The sequence below is a fragment of the Chlamydotis macqueenii genome, chromosome 1 (assembly GCF_036417535.1).
Source record: "Chlamydotis macqueenii isolate bChlMac1 chromosome 1, bChlMac1.mat, whole genome shotgun sequence".
Lineage (NCBI taxonomy): Eukaryota > Metazoa > Chordata > Aves > Otidiformes > Otididae > Chlamydotis > Chlamydotis macqueenii.
This window is the reverse complement of record NC_141556.1, coordinates 16,340,299-16,359,990: the sequence shown is the minus strand read 5'-3', so window position 1 is coordinate 16,359,990 and position 19,692 is coordinate 16,340,299. Positions and strand designations below refer to the sequence as shown.

General features: G+C 38.5%; 1 protein-coding gene across 1 annotated transcript in view; it reads right to left on the bottom strand.

The window, feature by feature from the left end:
* Nucleotides 1-19,692, bottom strand: part of SLC2A13 (solute carrier family 2 member 13) — a 164,448-nt gene that overhangs the window by 30,135 nt on the left and 114,621 nt on the right. The window contains exons 6-7 of the mRNA XM_086746712.1: nt 16,043-16,163; nt 2,466-2,591 (exon numbers count right to left, since the gene is read on the bottom strand). Of these exons, the coding sequence (XP_086602838.1) occupies nt 2,466-2,591; nt 16,043-16,163 (247 nt within the window). The remainder of the gene's footprint in view (nt 1-2,465; nt 2,592-16,042; nt 16,164-19,692) is intronic.

Sequence of the window (19,692 nt, the reverse complement as noted above, 5' to 3'; positions counted from 1 at the left end):
AGGGCACATCAGGGTATTAGGTAATATGCAAGGTGTGTTGTACAATGCACCACTGCAGACAGTCACGGAACAAGCAAGAGGGATGGGATTTTATAGTTTTCACAATTATTTATTAATAAAGAGTAATAGCCCCAAAATTATCACACTGCTTTTAAGTTAGGATTACGAAGAATACAAGCTATCCCCTTCTGCATCTGGGATGAACTCCTAGGCCTATGTGATGGTTTTGGCTGGGGCAGAGTTAATTTTCTCCATAGTAGCTACTACGGGGCTGCATTTTTGGGTCTGTGCTGAAAGCAGTGTCAGTAATACAGTGATGTTTCAGTCACTGCTGAGCAGGGGTTACACAGAGCCAAGGCCTTTTCTGCCTCTCACCCCACCCCACCAGTGAGGAGGCTGGGGGTGCACAAGGAGTTGGGAGGGGACCCAGCCAAGACAGCTGACCCCAACTGACCAAAGGAATATCCCACACCATGTGATATCGTGCTCGGCAATAAACTAGGGGGAAAGTTGGCCAGGGACCACTGCTCAGGAACTGCCTGGGCATCGGTCAGTTGGTGGTGAGCAATTGTGTTCATTTGCATCACTTGTCTTTCTTGGGTTTTATTTCTCTCTGTTATTTTCCTTTTCATTACAATTTATTATTATTATTAGAACATTTATTTTTATGTCAGTTATTAAACTGTTCTTATCTCATCCCATTAATTTTCTCACTTTCGCCCTTCCAGTTCTGTTCCCCCTATCTTGCTGGGGCAGCAGAGGCAGTGAGCGGGGGCTGAATGGTGCTTAGTTGCTGGCTGGGGTTAAACCATGACAGCATAACATTCTAATAGTACTAAATCAAAAGGAGGGCAATTTTAGAGTGATTTTAAATTAATGCTTCTACAATCAGTAGCTATTTTCCTACCTTCCAACCTCTGTCCAATGACCCAATGCCATTAAGGCACTTGGTTTTAACTTCTGAGAAATACACGTGAGCCGGCAATGCGCCCTTGCGGCCCAGAAGGCCAACCGCATCCTGGGCTGCATCAAGAGGAGCGTGGCCAGCAGGTCAAGGGAGGTGATTCTCCCCCTCTACTCTGCCCTTGTGAGACCCCACCTGGAGTACTGTGTCCAGCTCTGGAGCCTCCAACATAAGAAGGACATGGACCAGTTGGAGAAGGTCCAGAGGAGGGCCATGAAGATGATAAAACGGCTGGAGCACCTCTCCTATGAGGACAGGCTGAGAGAGCTGGGGCTGTTCAGCCTGGAGAAGAGAAGGCTCCAGGGAGACCTTATAGTGGTCTTCCAGTACCTCAAGGGGGCCTACAAGAAAGATGGGGAGAGGCTGTTCAGTAGGAAAAATTTTTTTACAATGAGGGTTGTAGAACACTGGAACAGGTTGCCCAGAAAGGTGGTGGATGCCCCATCCCTGGAAACGTTCAAGGCCAGGTTGGATCAGGCTCTGAGCAACCTGATCTAGTCGGGGATGTCCCTGCTCCTTGCAGGGAGGTTGGACTAGATGAGCTTTGAAGGTCCCTTTCAACCCTAACCATTCTATGATTCTATGAAAGCTTTAAAAAAAAGAATAATAAAAAAAGCCCACACCACCACATAAAGCTTTGCCTATTTACCAAGTATGTTTATGGTGTGTGGGTGGCATCGATGAATTGTGGCAAGAAGGTTTTATCAGCAGTAATTACACATTTTATCAGCAGTAATTATACAATTTCCTTGTAGCATTGAACCATTATAAACTCTAATCCAAGCCCTAATCGTTAATAAAGTATTGCTAAAGCCTTTATAGGACATTGTTCTAACTCATAAAGCCATTCCTTAAGAATAGTCAATATTTCAGAAAAACTGAGGATTGCTGTGACTTCACAGGGAATCTTTGTGCTGCTTAAGAAAAAGTGGTGTGATATATTTTGCCACTTTTCCATGAACGCACACATTTTTACACCTTAAGTGTAATGTATGGCATGAAGCTGCTTTTAAGAACAGGAAGACAGAAATCTGTGGCCACAAACCATGCTTTTGACAATTTGAACTTTCCAGATTTTCACAATTTTAGATTATTCAGCCAAGCAACTTGGTTTCTTCAGTAGGCCAATATTAAAAGTGTCGTTTAATTAAAGCATTTTAAAGGAAAATTAATTCAGAGGGCTTTAAGTGTATACCTAGGGAATATGCCATATCAAATGAATGAAAACATCAGGGAAAAGCAATTTTCCTAATTGCTAGTGTACTTTTGTCATACTTTTTAAGTGGCAGACTACACCAAACTGGCTGCACACGTCAGGGTCAAGGCTTTTATTTAGAACAATTGTTAGAAAGTAATTGCCCATTTTTTATAATGTCAAGTTATTCTTTTCTTCCAGAACATCTGAAGAGTAACATTTTATGTAAAAGCAAAAGTGTTCTCAATAGCATAAAATATGCCATCAGTAGAGCACAAGACCAGAAAATCTTGAAAAGTGACATACCGGCCCCAAGCTGCTTTCATTGTAGAATCTTTATCAACAGGAATGCATGAGGACTCAACAACACTTGATTTGTTCAATTTGTAGCAGAGACCACAGTCTGGATCTAACATACATCCATTACAATAACTGAAAGAGAAAGAAATAAATACATAAGCAACACTTTATTCATTTGTACATGTCAAAACCAACAGCATCTCCTAATCAATCTTGGGATGCACATAGTCAAGTTGTCAGTGTTGAAGACAAAATAATAGAAACTGCCCAAAACCTAATATAGATTGCATTTGCTGCCTTCTGTACCACATTTTGTTGGCCCAGTTGCAAATTTCACAGTGACATCTGATCAGGCTGTAGGAGAATTCACTCATGGAATGAATTTTAATTAAAAAAAAGACAGATTTGGGTTGAAGAGAAAGAATCATACATCATACCTAATAACCAAACTAGGATTTGAGCACATACGGATGTGGAAGTCAGTCTGAGGTCACAATACCACGTCTCCATGTGGGAACTCGGTGCCTGAGTTCCCATGATATTCAATGGACCGCGTCAATATGTCAACGGAGCCAATTCACATACAGGCATGTCATGCCCAAAAATATCCCCCCTGCCCTTCACCTGTGACTGCAGAGTGTGCAGTGCTCTTGCAGGTCATTCCCATGCGTCACACTTGCCAGCACGGTACAGATAGCCCCGATTTCCTTGGGAGTCTCAAAGAGCAAGAGATGCTCATATTTAGGCAAAGTTTGCTCAATGCATGCCATTCAAGTGACTGGACAGTAAAACTGTTCTCTAGACTCGACTCGTTGCACTGACCACATCCCCACTGACTCCTGGGAGCCAAGACACCAAGTGCCCTACAGACACTCCACTTAGGTGCCAGTCTAAAATTTGTCCCTGGGAACAAACTGAGTGGGATTTGGGCATGTGAGCTATGAAGGCATTCCAAAACCTTTCACGCAATGCAAGTTGTCTGACAGCTTCTGGCGCAAGCTTCCCCAGATCTTGCAAATGCTCAAGATAGTTGCTACTGTGGTTAAACTACCCAGGTGTTTATCTTCCCTGGAAGCAATCTCAGATTCAGAGCTGTGCTCTTGTCAGTAAAGCTCCTGATATATTCTAAGGGATAACTTCACAGTTAAAAATAGAAGAATGAAAAACTGTAAAACATGGACTAAGTCTGGAAATTTGAAATTAAAATTAAACTTTGAAACGTAACATCTGGAAATGTGTAACTAAGGTGACCAAAATAGCTTCAACACATATCCCTGTAACAACAAAACCCAGGAAATAATCCTTCCTGAGTCTGTATCTTTATCATAACAATGATTTAGTGAATGAAGAAATAATCTGCTTAAACTACTATACCACTATGAGAAAAAGTAGAAGTAACTGTACAACAAAGACTCAAGAAACGAAATCAGTAAAGCAGATTATATGGATTTTAAAAGTCTGAAAGTACATGTTTAAAATCTAGTTATTCAAACTTTTCTTACTATGATGTTTCTAGAAGAGTTATAACAAGGTCAATTCATATAGTAGCTGGCAAAAAAGAGGGCTGGAAAAGTGTTAAAAAGAATGTTTTCATTGGCATTTTTCTGCTTCTCACAAGTTTCAGGAATTTGTGCTCTTTGTTACTGTGTGCTTTCTAAATTATCAAATAGTGCAGAATTTCCATGTTGTCTACTTTCTGGAAAATAAATCTATTTTAAGTACATCATCCTCTTGCTTAACTGACAGGTCATATTCAAGTTTTAAGAATTTTTTCTTTACATTAGGAAAGTTACACAAAATCAACTCTTAATAGAGAGATAAACTCCAGAAAATATTTTTACAAAGGAGATGAAACAAAACTTTCAGGCAGAAGTCAATCATCTAACTGTAGTAAACATTTATTCTCTTGCAAAGATAAATGAGAAAATCATAACTCTGCAGTTACCAATTATGAAAGGAAAGGACAATTCTGATACTACGTTAGCAAGACTTAGCTACTTTTTGTTAACCAATATTAGGACAGTAATGGGCAGCAATCAGAACAGTTGACAGGAGCAGAAGACTGCAGATAAATAAAAGCATTTTTATAAATCACAAGTGTGTTTACGTATGTAATAATGATATTAAAAATAACAAAAAACATTATAACATCTTCTAGTGAATAGAATCCTATGATATCAAAGAGGATGCTGATATACGATTTTCAAATTGTAGAATACGTGCCACTCAAATTATGTTGTATATCAAAGTATCTTTTAACAACATGAATTTCTAAAAAGACCAAAGGTGCTAGCACATCCAGCACGGCATCCTGGCATAGAAAGTAGTCGTTTCCAAATATTACATGCTATCCAGTGCAGCAGTGGATTTTTAAGTCAACTACGTGCAAATTAAGTCCAATGTGAACACTATGTGCAAAATTTAACACAATAAAGAGGTCTTCAGGTAACAACTCTCTTCAGAAAAATGTCAAGATTCAAGGTTTCTCTAGATTTATTCTTTTTAGGTTTTACTTCAAGCAGAAATAACAGTCAAATACCCAACACCAGTCAGAACATCAGCCAGACACAGGAGTGCAGAGGAATGACAATGAGACACAGCTATGGGCGTCATCTTCATAGTGCTGCCAGCAGAGGCCAGGATGGGGACTGGATGCCTGATCATCTCCCTCAATGTCCTCAAAAAAATCGATGCATGAGACGAATGGCAGAACTGAACTGTGCATTGTCTGTCCTGTCCCATGGGGCTCGCTCTACAGGTAACTCCACATAACCTCACGTGGCACTGGGTATCAGTAACCAGTCTTGGGAACCAATTGGGAAGCAGAAGTTATCTTATTTACTCCTCTCTCCTCATCCAGCAGCCCAGAAAAAACTTGAGAAATTTGATTATTGGTTCCAGTCTCTGCCTACATTCTGTTAATTCAGCTGTTCCTCGGGCTTTACTGGGTATGCACAACTGTGTCTTCCAGTTGGCATTCAATACAATAAAGGCTGATGGATTTCATACCATGCCAAATGTCAGAGTTTACAGTTACTCATAACAGTTTAAATAATTTAAAAGTACTATTTTCCACAGCTTGGTTATTTTCCACAGCTTTTCTGAAGCCTGTCTTTCAGGTTGAAAACTTAAATAACAAATATTTCAAAACCCTTTACCTCTGGGTTAGCATTTTCTGCCATTAGCTATACAGTGAGTTCATACAATCAGGCTTTGACGTTATGTTTTAGAGACAAGACCAATTTATGTCAGAGGAAACCCAGAAATTCAATATACAAGACTTAAAGCCCTTTTAAATCTAACTCCCAGCAGACTTAGGGTAGGCGGTTGCTGTTCAAACCATCTAGCATTCTTCTGTGCCCCGTTTTATCACTAATATGAAATTTTTATGTTGACTTTGATGAGGTAGTCACCGCTTTTTCCAAGATGAAGATCAATGTTTTTTTCGTTCAGATTTCCAACTTATACACATTACAACTGTTTCATAACATAGTAAAGAAATCTGTATCAGTTAATAAAGACTAATGATCACTGAAGACGCAGCATGAAATAAGCAAGGAAGATTTTCTTTTTTAAACAAGCAATTTAAAAACAACAACAAAAAATGAAGTGCTGAGGCTGTTTACTCTAAATTTCTCTCAAAAAAAAAGGAAATAAAATACATAGTAGTTTCAGGCTTATGCTCTTCTTTACTCCAGCCCCATTACTACTTGCTAAACAAAAATATTTGAACAATTTTAAACTGAGCACATATTCTTACATACCTGCTCATAGTGATATAAATAAATTAGGCCACACAATATACCAGAAAAATAAATGCACATTACTTACTGACATGTACTATCTACTACAGATCTCCTTCCTGTCCTCAAACATACCTTCTTATCAGCCCTACCCAGATATACCTAAATATATGACAGAGTATAAATCTATAAAAATACTGATACTTCTTCAAATCTACACCAGAGATCAGCTACGGCCTTGAAAGCTCTATACCAGAATGCTCCAGGATGTCTGTGCAGGAAAGAAAATCTGCATCCAATTACAAACGGGAAATGTGTTTCCTGTCCTTTATCATGAAATATTTACATCCATGCTAAAGTTTGGAGCTAGAGTCTTGGAAACAGGTTCCTCCATTTAGAGCCAGTAATTCCCAGGCAGGATGGTTCTCAGTCAGACTGACAACTCATCAAGATTGAAATACCCAAGAGAGATGATTTGATTTTGATGAAACCAGGCAGCATTACAGCAGAAAGGTTTTACAATGTGCCTAGTTCCCTCCCTGCTTACCAGCTGGGCTCCTAGGCAACCCAACAAGAAGGTAAGCGCCTAGACTTCAGAAGCTTCAGCCTATGTAGCAGAATAACAACAACCAGAAATGTGAGGCTACAGAAATCCAAAGATGTCCAGCTTCTTTGCAGCTCAGTGGCACAAAATCTACAAAATAAAAGTCTCAGTAGACTGGCCCCTCAATTTACTGGGAATTGCCATGGAATGGCATTTTGGGGTTCCTGCTTCACTGTCAGAGCACATTTACTGATAAGCTGATGGACCACCATGAGACTAGATATCCCCAAATCTGCAATTCCCCACTCCGATTCTACCACCACAGTCAAACCTTCCATGCTCTTATGTCCTCTTCAGCTGACCAAATGGGAGTATCTGACATCTAGAAAGCCTAATTTCAAGGTCCCTTGCTAGCAATTTCTTCCCAGCCTGAGCACCAACAGCTTTCGGGATGCTCTGCTCTGGAGCAGCCTGCCCAATGAACTGTTCCTGAGGTTACAGGTTGATCCCAAAGATCACAATGCCTTCCTCTTTCACGGAGAAGTTAAAGTACATAGATGAATTATTAATTGGCTAGCTGTGCATATTTTTCTTGATACCAAAATTACTGTTTTCTTTCTTCCTAACAAAGTAGTTTACTAGCATCTAGTGCAGACTCTAAAAAGAATGAATAAAATCTCTGACCTGGTATAGTGACCCTCCAGATGCCAGTGAAATGTTCAGAATTGCTTCTTCCCCTGCTTTTCCGCCACTGCTTAAAGTACTCCATGCTTACATTTGGTTTGTGATTATATTTTGTGCTTTAAATTTGTAAAATGACCTTGTAAGCAATGACTTTCCTACAATTCTCAGGAGTCTCTTAATTTGAGCTGCAAATTGTACCTTGCCACTTTCTGTTGAGCGATTTAGCAGTAAAAGACCTTTGCTCAGTGCCCTTGCTCTGTAAGTGCCGTTTCTCTTCTTGTCAGATTATTTTGTCTCTTTCAAGCTGAACCTCAATTTCTGAATTGTTCATTTTGAAACATTTAATCAGTTTTCACTTTCGCCACATTTTAAGGAAATTTCAACTCTGCCTTCCATGTCCCGTTATCCAATTAAAAAACTATATTAATACGTTCCTATCATCCAATTACAGAAACACAAACTGAGCTTGATAATATACTGTGGACTATGTAGTTATTTTCCAGAATATAACGCCTGATTTCATAATATCCTACTACAGGGGTAGCATGAACAGCCTTCCAGGGTGACAAAAGGCCCACAAATATGGACATTTCTGAAGGATGGACAGTTTCCACTTGGTTTGGATTCATCAGTCTCACTGAGCACATGCAGCGCAATCGGCCCTCGTATACGAAGAAGTAACTATGTAGGAAAACCTGATGCACTCGCAACATGCAAGATGTTCTGCTCATGCCCTGTCTCCTCCACAAAATAAATTCGACTGTTCTGAGCTTGCTAAACCCACTGCTCCTGCTCTGCGTGATGCAACCATTCATATTGCTGAACATGGTTTTCCTCATAAAACTGTAGAAACAATAAAAACCATCTCAGGCAGGAAAGGCTTAATGTAGGGACAGGACGGTCTTGCAGTATCTACTTGAGGATTAGCACATACCACCCAAAGAGAACATAAGCTGCAAATCACGGCAGGCTGGAAGGGAATGTCACTTTGATTGCGCTGCTTTCTGCTCTTTCCAGCTTGCTGTTTGCCATACTGGAGACATGATTCTAGGCTAGGTGGATCTTTCATCCTAGCTGATATGCCCTCAGGTTCTCTCTTTGCTTTCAAGATTGGTCAGGCACACAAACCTCTCTTAGCATGTGGTGTAGTTGCTTTTCAGCTCCTTATAGCAAAACAACAACTAGCTGGAATCAAGCTTTCCTCGCTTCTGTGCTTGTATTCTCCTATCTATAACCAGAGAAGGCCTCTTCCTCCAGCCTCAACTGAAAGAAAATGGCCGTGACAGCTGAGCTGAGTATCACTGGTCAGAGTGTGCCTACCCAACTGGACTCCACAAAGGACATAGACAACTGATTAATCCAAAGAAGAAAAACAGCCAAGATATTCAACTTAACAAAAATATATCACCTTTTGGACAAGTATTGCAGTAGATTTATCAGCTTTGTTGACATGTGAGGACATTGCTGCATTTAGCTTTCAGCCAGCTACACAATTAAAGAGCTTAGTCTTTTTTTTTTTTTTCACATGTCTTACTTCATTATTATACACAAACTCATTTCATTAGGTACCAGGACCTTGTTTAAAACTGCCTGGCGCTTGTGTCTGAGGTCTTGTGCTGTTTGCACATGCTTCACTGCACCTCAGGCATGAAATCAAGCATTCCTTATACTTCTGATGATTCCTGTGTTGCTTCCAAAAGCTAACCATCGCATTCTGATTAAAGATCACTGACCAATAATATAAGGGATGCTTTAAATAGTTAAAATGCATGGCAACTGCAAGATATCACTTCAAGCTGTCGTATCTGGGACACAGTAAACACAATATTTAACGAAGAATGAGAAAAACCCACTCGGACGTCAAGAGCACTTTCCTGCTATTATAAGAGACCAAAGGACAGGAGTTTATTTGTTGAGGTCTATTGGCGGTCCATTAGGTAACGCATGTATCCACTCAGTGATGTCCATAAGGAAAAGCTACCATTTATAATCAGAGTACTCATATGCTACGTGCAGTTCTGTAATTTACCACGCAACTATTCCAACAGATCTAAATCACAGTTACATTCAAGTATGATCAACCCTTCCTCATCTTCAAATCAGGCTCCTGCTCCATCTAATCCACTGAGGCTGTTCTTCAGTGATTCCTTCCTGGGTAAGTTCCAGACCAGTACTAAATCCTTATCTTCCTTGATATGCCAGCCACATAATAAATATATTAGCTCTCTTCAAACTTTCCTTAAACATTCTTTTTAAAAGACTCACATGCCTCAACTAAGCAACACAATTTCTATAAACTCAGAGTGACTGTTTTCAGCTTCTTGATGTTTGCTACTTGTTCTTTAGACATGAAGAGGACCCCACTGGCTCATCCATTTTCCCTCCCTAGCATAGTCCTACAAAGGAACCTACTCTCTACAAACCTTGCTTTGCTCAAGTCCTTAGATCATGGCTACACCACTACTACTAGAAGTACCTTGACAGCAGACTGTGCTGGAATGCTGACATCAAATGAAAAGCGTCCTGATCTACTCACACACAGGTATCAATTGTCTCTTGTTTTTATGATCTTTTTTCCTGAATTTATATAGCCCCCAGCACAACAGCTTCCTGATTTATGCCTGGAACTGAGCAACACAGACAATAAATAAGAGAAACAGCTGACTTATATGTACCTTTAATTTAAGTGCAATGGCAGTCTCTGTAGAATACTCTGCTTTTAAAACTACTCTTCCAAAGAGACTCTACGCGTAGATACTACAGTCTCAACTTCTGGGCAGATCAGATAGAAGCCTTGTTCAAACTTGATTAAAATCATTCTTGTGTGACTAAAACCTGCAGACCATACAGAGTATAACACCATCACTTCGGAAGATTTCACAAAAGAATTCCCTAAGCATTGTTTTAGTTTTTCTTAAACAGCAAAGCCTTAGAAGTATTAGCAGAGATGTGAAGTGTTAATAGTTTACTACATGAGTATCACCTTGTTCCCTGTGCTGGTTTTGGCTGGGGCAGAGTTAATTTTCTTTACAGTAGCTAGTGTGGGGCCCTTTTTGGGTTTGTGCTGGAAACAGTGCTGATAACAGAGGGATGTTTCAGTTACTGCTGAGCAGGGCTTACACAGAGTGAAGGCCTTTTCTGCCTCTCAGCCCACCCCACCAGTGAGGAGGCTAGGGGTGCACAAGGAGTTGGGAGGGGACCCAGCCAAGACAGCTGACCCCCACTGACTAGAAGGATATCCCATACCGTATGACGTCATTCTCCGCATATAAAGCTGAGGAAAAGAAGGAAGGAAGGGTAGGACATTCACAGTTATGGTGTTTGTCTTTCCAAGTATCCATTACACGATGGAGCCCTGCTTTCCTGGAGATGGCTGAACACCTGCCTGCCAAGGGGAAGTAGTGACTGAATTCCTTGTTTTGCTTGCTTGCGTGCACAGCTTTTGCTTTACCTGTTAAACTGTCTTTATCTCAATTCACGAGTTTTCTCACTTGTTATCGTCCAATTCTCTCCCCCATCCCACTGGGTAGCGGAGGGGGACTGAGCGAGCGGCTGTGTGGTGCTTAGTTGCGGGCTGGGGTTAAACCATGACATTCTCTCAGTAATGCAGAGTTTGATTCAAACACAAAGTAAGTGGAAATGTTAACAATGGTTACAGGGTCTGCATTACACTCACAGACATTATTGTTCAGGTAGGTCACTTTTCAGATCTTTATGTTTAAATTGACAAGGAGTTTTTCCTCATTCATGCTGAAGATGGTTACTATACTGAACTGACATATTCCTTCCTATCCCTTATGATTTGAAATTAAATTACAAGTTTTGATTGATAGGAGCAACATGCTAGCAACTGGAAAATTACCAAGTGATAAATCCTTATATTATCTACTTAATATGTTTCAAGACTAAGTCAAGGTCATTTTACAGTTCTACAACATAAACTGTCTATGAGAATTTTAATTACCTTTTATAAGAGCTGGGAAAAGTTTTCTCAAACATGTTTATCTCTTTGCATACTCATAGTCTTCCGACCTTAACAGCAGAAACACATCACTGTATTTATTATTGCAATTCTCAGTTATCAGAATGACCAGTAGCTCAATTATTTTGACATTAGAAACATAAAATGAGAATCATATTTTAAAAAATACTGGTTCTATGATAGAGCAACAGTTATGAAGAATACTGATGTCTAGTTTACAGGTAGATGAGATTGTCAATAATTTAACCCAACAAAATAAATTACAATAGCTAATATCTATCCTAAGGCTATTAAATACAGTAAAACCAGCTTCAGTTACTAGGTTACCTGAGTTTTTTGGACTGATCACAATTACATACTTTTGATAAATTCATAAAGAAAATATGTATTTCTGCTTATTAGCTATCTTGTAAAATTGCTATGTAAGAGTACTAAGTATTGGTGCCTTCATCTCAGTGGTGTGTATTTGTGCAACGAGCTTAGGAACAATACCACATGAGGGTGACTAATTCCAAGATGAACAACAGAGTCCTTGTGTGCCCAGCACAGCTGGCATAGCCTGTATTATTTTAATCAAACTCTGAAGACAAACCAGCTCAGGACGGAACCTGAGAAAGTTCTTGCGCACAGGTATCATTTCCCTAGGACATGAGGCTTAACCTAGGCTTAACACAGAAGTTATCATTTTCACATAGTAACTGAGGTGAAAAATACTGCTCAAGCAGAACAAGTTCACATTATGTTTTCCACAGCTGAGCAAGCCTCAAGGAGTGCAGTAAGAGAGACAGACATGTGAATGAAATAAGACAAGAAGACCAAGAATGCCAGGCAACAGGACAACGATTCACCCAGAAGTGGGTGAATGTCCCACAGAAAGCTAGAGTGGGCTGGTCACACCTTTGATTCTTCAAAGACTGCGAAAAGGCACTAGGGTAGCTAATGCACATGCCCTAACCTTGATCTCCTTCCAGAACCAGCCAAGTCCCCAGTAAAAACAGGAACATGTTTATAGAGTTTTGAGTAGTTACAATAATAATAGGAATGGCTAGCTTATCTTTTAATTTTTAAGATGAGAAATTTATGGATTAATTTTTGGCTGTTGATCAACTATGATATTGTATGTCTCTACACCAAATGAAAATACTTTAGTTGACATCTTACTGGTTTGTTTTCTGCAAGCACGTACAAGTAACTTGTACCTCCATTTGCACGGTACAGCTCTTTCAGAATGTAATATTCAAGCCCTAGGTGCTTTTTTTTTTTTATTTAGGGCAGTGACTGTGTTCTTTATTTGCCACTCTGTTCTATCTTCATTGTTATTCTAGCAGCAGGAACTAATCTGTGCAGAGGAATACGGATCTGAGGGAACAACAAACAAACAGACTGTTTGTAGTAGCTCTAAGGCTTCCATAATGGACACCCACACTTACTCTAACCCAACAGATTTGCTAACATAAAAAGCATTTTTACTCGGCCCAGTATCAGTGAAACTTCTGTCAGCAAAATAAATGTTACTGATTTTTTTTTAATGTATAAATAAATTTTGTAGAGACAAACATAGGCTATATTTAGGAAACATTCACATACTCTGAGATGGCCAAGCTGCAAGAAGGTTTAGACTCTGACTAAGCGTACCTCACCTCAGAGAAGCTCTGCATCACCATTAGATGAAGGAGACCTTGAGCTGCATTTGTGTCAGCACACATATTTAAAGTGGTTACAGTGGCTACAGGGAGATGGCATTACACATTTATCTTCTGAAGCCCTGCTGTCTTTTGCTTTTCCAAAACTTTCTGAGACCTCTTCAAGGCTTGCAAGATACAATGATGAGCAATATGAAATACCAGCAGTTATAATGAAGTTAAGCTAAAACACGGATTAAACAGCAAGAGCCCACCGCCGTTAACTTAGTTCATTTTACTTAGACTGGACATCTTATTTGTAACTATTCCTGCAGTAACATTTGCTACCCTACACAGTGACTACCAGTACAGCTCTTTTGATGCCATTACTCTTAAAGCAGCATAGAAAGTATACAACACTGGCACTATGCAGACTAGACTTTTACTTCCAAATCTTCTAGTCTGAGAATCACTTTGACTCAGCTCCATAGCTGCCATGGGGAATAACTTCAAGGCCTAAAGAAGACAGAGAGACGAGCCTCCCAAAATACAGCCCAGCCCTTAGCTTTCCTCTGGTTCGCAGTCCCCACCTCCTTTTCCTTCCTGGACCATGCACTATGCTAAAGTTCTTCTAACCCAAGTGGAACGGTGAAGACACCATCTACCACTCATGACAAAAACCATACTGACCATAAATTGACCATATGCACAAAAAGCAGGCATACCCATATTGCAAACAGCTGCTTTCCCAATATAATGTATGCCTGTATGTCATCCACTCCAGAAATAATTTAGATAAAGGAATAAATTAACATATGTTCTTTATGTGTAGCTGCAAGAGCTGGGCAGAAAAGCATGCCGGAACTCCAGCATGTCTCTGGGGACACTGCTGGAGACAAAATGTTTTAAATTGTTTTTCTTCCCTTGATCCATGCTGAAAGCAAGCAATATTTCCCAGCACTTACTGCTATCTTGGCTGAAGAATTTTGAGGCCTCCTGGTAAGGAGTCAGTGGCTGATATCACCGCCCACAATGGACACTAATATTCTTGATGATGGAGGAATATTCTTCCCCCAGGTCTAGCGAGGTCAGGGTTTGGTGATGTTTTGAAGTATGAAAATTGATATTCCAAATAGTTTTAGAAACATAGGTGTGAAAGTTGTTATTAACCATATAAATGTCTAATTGTTAAAAATTCTTTTAAATAAAGAGTCCTGTAGCTTAATTCTGTGATTTGTGAGCAACTGCATCCATGAACTGCATTCAACTCTCTTGGCTTTTGTGTCTCTCTGCTAAGGTATACTAGAAGATTACAGCAGAAGCACCTAAAGCATTCTCATACGTTGCTCATTATTTCACATCCCCCTCTACATGTTTATTTTTATCTTTAAATGAAGAGAGCTTCTCTATCAAAATACTCACAGATGAAAACATTTCAATTATTTTATTGCTCTTTTCTAGACCCTTTGAATTTCTATCATATCTGCTTTTGCTCACTTCACGTCAGAAACAGAAATAATGACAGACTGAAGTATTCCAATTATTCATGAAACAACATGCCTTCACCAGAACTCCCTGCTTTAATTTTTCATGCTTTTGCCCAGAAGTGCATGCTGTGCAAGCCACAGCACATCTAAATTTCTTTCCTGACTAGCTGTGGTTAACTGGAAAATGAAAACTATGTTGAATAATTTTCCATTACTTCTTAAGGTGGACTAGCAATACTACTTCTATGCAGATTTTATACTGTTTCAGATTATATAATCATCTAGCTTTATTAGATAACCAATAATGAGTTCTGCAATTGGGGCATCTGCTCTCTCCAGACATTCTTTCCAAATAGTTAACTTAAGTCCTAGGTAAATCCTTTCATCATTCTGCTATTAATGTTATCTTATTCAGAAAGGAGAGCATTGGAAGCTCTTTCTCCCTTTGCATCTTTTAATCAGATTACTTGTCATTTGAAAAAGCTGTACAGGCACACCTCAAAAATTGCAAAATATATTTGACTTTGCAGTAGAAAACAAGTAAAAATACAGTTTCTTGCATGTACTCACATCTGGTAATATCTAGTGTTGCAGTTATTAGCATCTATTGATGCTAATAACTCTTCTGAAGATCTTCTGTCCCATTCCCAAGGGTCTACAAAGCTTCAGATCATCAGAATCTTTCACCCAAGACATTGTGCTGGCATATGAAAAGCCATGAATCACATTCTAGCCAATATCACTAGGAAACTATAAGCATACCTCTCATTTCTTGATATTTATCTCTATTGCAAACACATGTAAAACAGATTTTGAACATATGTAAGAATTTCTTCAGCCATTTAATTAACCTTCTCTCAACAGGGGATTTTCTAGTCTGTCAGGTAAATGAACATAAGAGCATTCACACATGAATAAAAAACGACGAAATATCAAAAATGACACATTCCTAACACCCTAGAAGTAATATTACTTGAAACTAAAGTTGCATACAAAACTGCATCTTCTACCCACTATGGAAAAAAAAAAAAAAAGATGAAAAAATATCTTTTAAAAAAAATTGTTAATTGGGCTGTAATTATCATTGTTCTGAAGATTCTTTTTCACTGTGTGAAGCAAAAGACAAGCAACACGTCTTCTTGAAGAGTTTACAGCTGTTATACATGACAAGTCTGTAACTAAAACAATAACAGCAAGCATATTTACAAATTACTCTTAAAATATTCCTAACTTTGTGTCCACTACAAATTGTAGCAGGTGTGATATAACAGAGGAGATCTCAAGTGTGTAGTCTGCCACTTAACCGCCTTATTTAGTCCAAGAAACGCCAAAGGATTATTCAGAGCATTTAAGCTAAAAGTCTAATTTTCTCTACTGAGGGAAGTTAGGACTTCAGGTATCCAGCTTAGTTCCTTATACTAGACTTTGTGAATACTTGTCCATTACTCGCACTGTATTGTGAAACTCAGTTAATTGAAAAAAATCTTCAAGAAGACTGGATGAACGATCATGAAATCTCACCTGTATTTTGTGCAGGTAGAGTTTTGATGTGAAGGATCAGGTGGATTAAGTGTGATTCTTGGCGAGACCTGAGCTGATAGCAAAAATCCCGAAGCTAGGATAATGAGTGCTACAGCAGTACCTAAAAACACAGATAAAGAACAATGTGATACTTTTCTCTAGAGCACATGAAATAATTCTCTATTGAATTGAACTACGTTTGGGAAAGCAAGGCACCCCATTACTATGCACACAGCATTCGCTAAGGAGTTGTGATGAGAACCTAAGAAAAATACCCTTTGCTACATCCACATCTTGAATTAGGTTAGATGTTAAAGTCAAGTGCATCAGGTTTTATATCCAGATATTAAATTAATAAGTTAAGATTTTTTTTTTAAATCTATATGGAATTGAAGACTGCATGAACGAACAGATAGATTCTTTTTGGTGTTGAAAATAATGCTGCAAAGGTAAAATTTAACAGTGATTTTTAAATTATCATACTTCTTCCTGCTCTCAGACCCAGACTCGCCGGCTTTCCTGTAAAATATCAGCGCTTTCATGGACTCTACTTCCCTTGTGAAATGGGAGAAATTTGACTTTTCATAAAAACACCACCAAAAAGCCCAATTGCAATTTCTGATCTTGTTTCAAAGAGCACACACATATAAAAAAAAAAAGCCCTCCTTCCATCTATTTGCTCCTGCCCCCCCCAAAAAAATTCCTTATACACAAGATGGGCAAAATTATGAGAGGGAATATGGCAAAAAAGGTTCATACTTTGTGCAACAGCCATTACTAGAACATAACCCAGTTTTCCTACCTTATTTATCACACAGATAAAGTATGCTGTATCATTTTAATGAAAATTTATATACTTCACTACTCATGATACTACTGCAACTGTCCCAAACTTAAAACTTATAAAACGTTTACATCTCGCTACTGAACGAGGCATCTAATTCTATGTTGCATATAATATCCTGTACACCTGTTTGTAAACTCACTCTTTATGACATGTTTTATTTGAGGCGTCACATAGAACATGTATGGTCTGAATTACAGAGCACCAGTACTAAAAATAGAAAACTAGTTATAACTTTATTTGTGAGCTAGCTACTAGTGATCTATAACATTATCCTTACCATACAAAAGAGACTCACAAACCACTGAAGCACATCCCAGTTAGAAGGCAGCATACATCTAGAAGCATGCAATGATATAGCTGAATGGTTGAGGGCAAAGGAAGGATACTTTATTCAACTCCAAATACTCCTCATCATCCCCTTCCTCCGTATGTTTGAAGCATTTTCTCAGCAATGCATCTGTGCAAACCTTTAGAAATGCCACTACGTTAAAAACCTTAACATGTCATTCTGGGAATCTTCAAGAAATTACACATTATCTGGTTTTTAGATGGGGGTTTAAGGTTTTTTTGGTGGGCAGAGGGTATGTTTTGGCAGTTTCAGGGGTGGGTTTGATTGTGTTTTTAAAGAGAAAAGCAAGAGTTCCCTCATAGGCAAACCCATGAAATATGTGAAAAACTTTTCCTGAGATATAAATAATATCTTAAGTACCAAGATTTGTGTAATAAAATTATTCATGAATGTGTCTGTGCAGCAGCCATGGCTCACTGGCATGAATATGCACAAACTGCAGATGATGGGGCCACGCATTTACCTGAGCCAAGGCAACTTAGACCTTACACTCAATCACAAACTATATGTGGAGAAAGCACCCACCCCTCATAAAATGTGATTTCAGTTTATTCTAGACTTGGCTTTGTACTGCTATGGCTAGTACATACACTAATAAACCCAGTTTTCTGGGCAGGCTGGATATTGCACTAGATTTACTGTACTTTCAAAATGCCATAAACCAAACAGCAAATATCTTTAGACAGGGCCTATAATCTTATTTATATTCATTCTAAGTATTCTTGGTCTGTCTTTTAAGTTAACCAAATACACTAACGCTCACTTCCAGTACTTCTGCAAATATCTTATTTCTTTGGAAAAATAATGAATATGTAAACTTGGCGAATGAAATTTATCATGTATTTTCATTCTGTGGGAAGTTTGTCTACGATGAACAAAAACATACGATTACCGTACATCATTAGCTGAGATGAAAAAAAAAAAAAAAAAAGGAAATATCTTGACGACATTCTAGACCCTCTCTGTTACAAAAAGAGATAAAAATTGTCCAAAGTCCAAGTACTACCATGCTTTCAAATTGACAATTTCTGAAGAGGAAAAAAGAATACACAATTAAAATGGATGCCGCACTTCTCAAAATTTCTGCATGTCCTGCAAGTAACAGCTTTGAAGAAAGAAACTAACTGAAGAAAAAGAGCAAAAGAAAGATTAAAAAAATTATGCCAAGATATAAAATGAATGGGAGACTAAGAGGAATCAGTAACTGCAGTAAAGAGAACTAACAAGGTGTGACTTTTTGTTTTGTTTTATTTTTGGCAGAGTCAGTTTACTATAATTTTCGTAATGCTTCTGGATCTATCTGAAAGGCTCAATTTTTCAAAAGTTGTTAATATGTTGAAAATTATAAAGATACATTAAATTAAATGTAAAATAGCTCTTTCCCAAATGTTTTCAGAAAGCAAGAAAAGCTGTACGAGTATACAAAATTAAATTACAGTATGTTGGCTTTTAATAAAAATATTAATGTTATTATTTCTCTACAGATTATTCTTGTAGGTTATCATCTGATAAATACCAAATCGATTAACCCTTACCACAAAAAACCTCACACCCTTGCAGCAGCAGGCAAAGGTAGTAGTTCTGGCTTCATTTTATGTAATGGGAGAGGCATGCCTGACTTCTCCAAAGACCAGTGAGGCAGCCAGTAATAACTCAATGTGAAAGTCAATGTCCTTAGAAACACAAACCAATGAAGAGCACTAAAATACAAGTTTATCCCATGAGAAAACTCATCATGGGAAACAAATTCATCAGTAGATTTAGTAATTATCATTTTATTAAACAGCCCTCTTGCTAAGAAAAACACATTCATATCCACCACTACCCAAATCAAAGTGCCAAACGTTGTATAAAAAAAATTCTAAATAGTACAGAGAGATTACATATGATTTCCTTACTGTCATTATTTGTATTTGCCTTAAGGAGGGACTGTATGATAAAGAACACAGCAAGCAATGCAGCATGGGTCAAGTGACACTGCAGACTGACAGCCAGCAACTGACCACAGAAGAAAGAACATTTTTACAAAAAAACTACTTTGTGTCCAAACATCATACACAAATAACCCTTAACTGTATTATGTTCCTTTGTTAATGCTGTGTCTTATTTCTGTATTCTCCTCTGTTCTATGACTAATATGCTTTGTAAGAGACATTTTTATCTACATTTCAAATGTAGGACCTTTGAATATGTTACCAGAGCCAAAAGGCGAAGGGTTCTGTGATTTTATGAAAAGTCCATTGGGGAATCACACCTATACAGCTGGGTCGAGATAAGCAATAAATGCTTGAGGGGCTGGCCAGACATATGAGGTTATTAGGGCCAAATATATTAAATATATATATATAAAAATATTCCATTGTAATAGAGTATAAAGGAGAGGCAGCAGCCAAGAACCAGAAGCACCAGTGCAGTGACAGGAGAGATCCACTTTACAGAAAGACTAGAAAACAG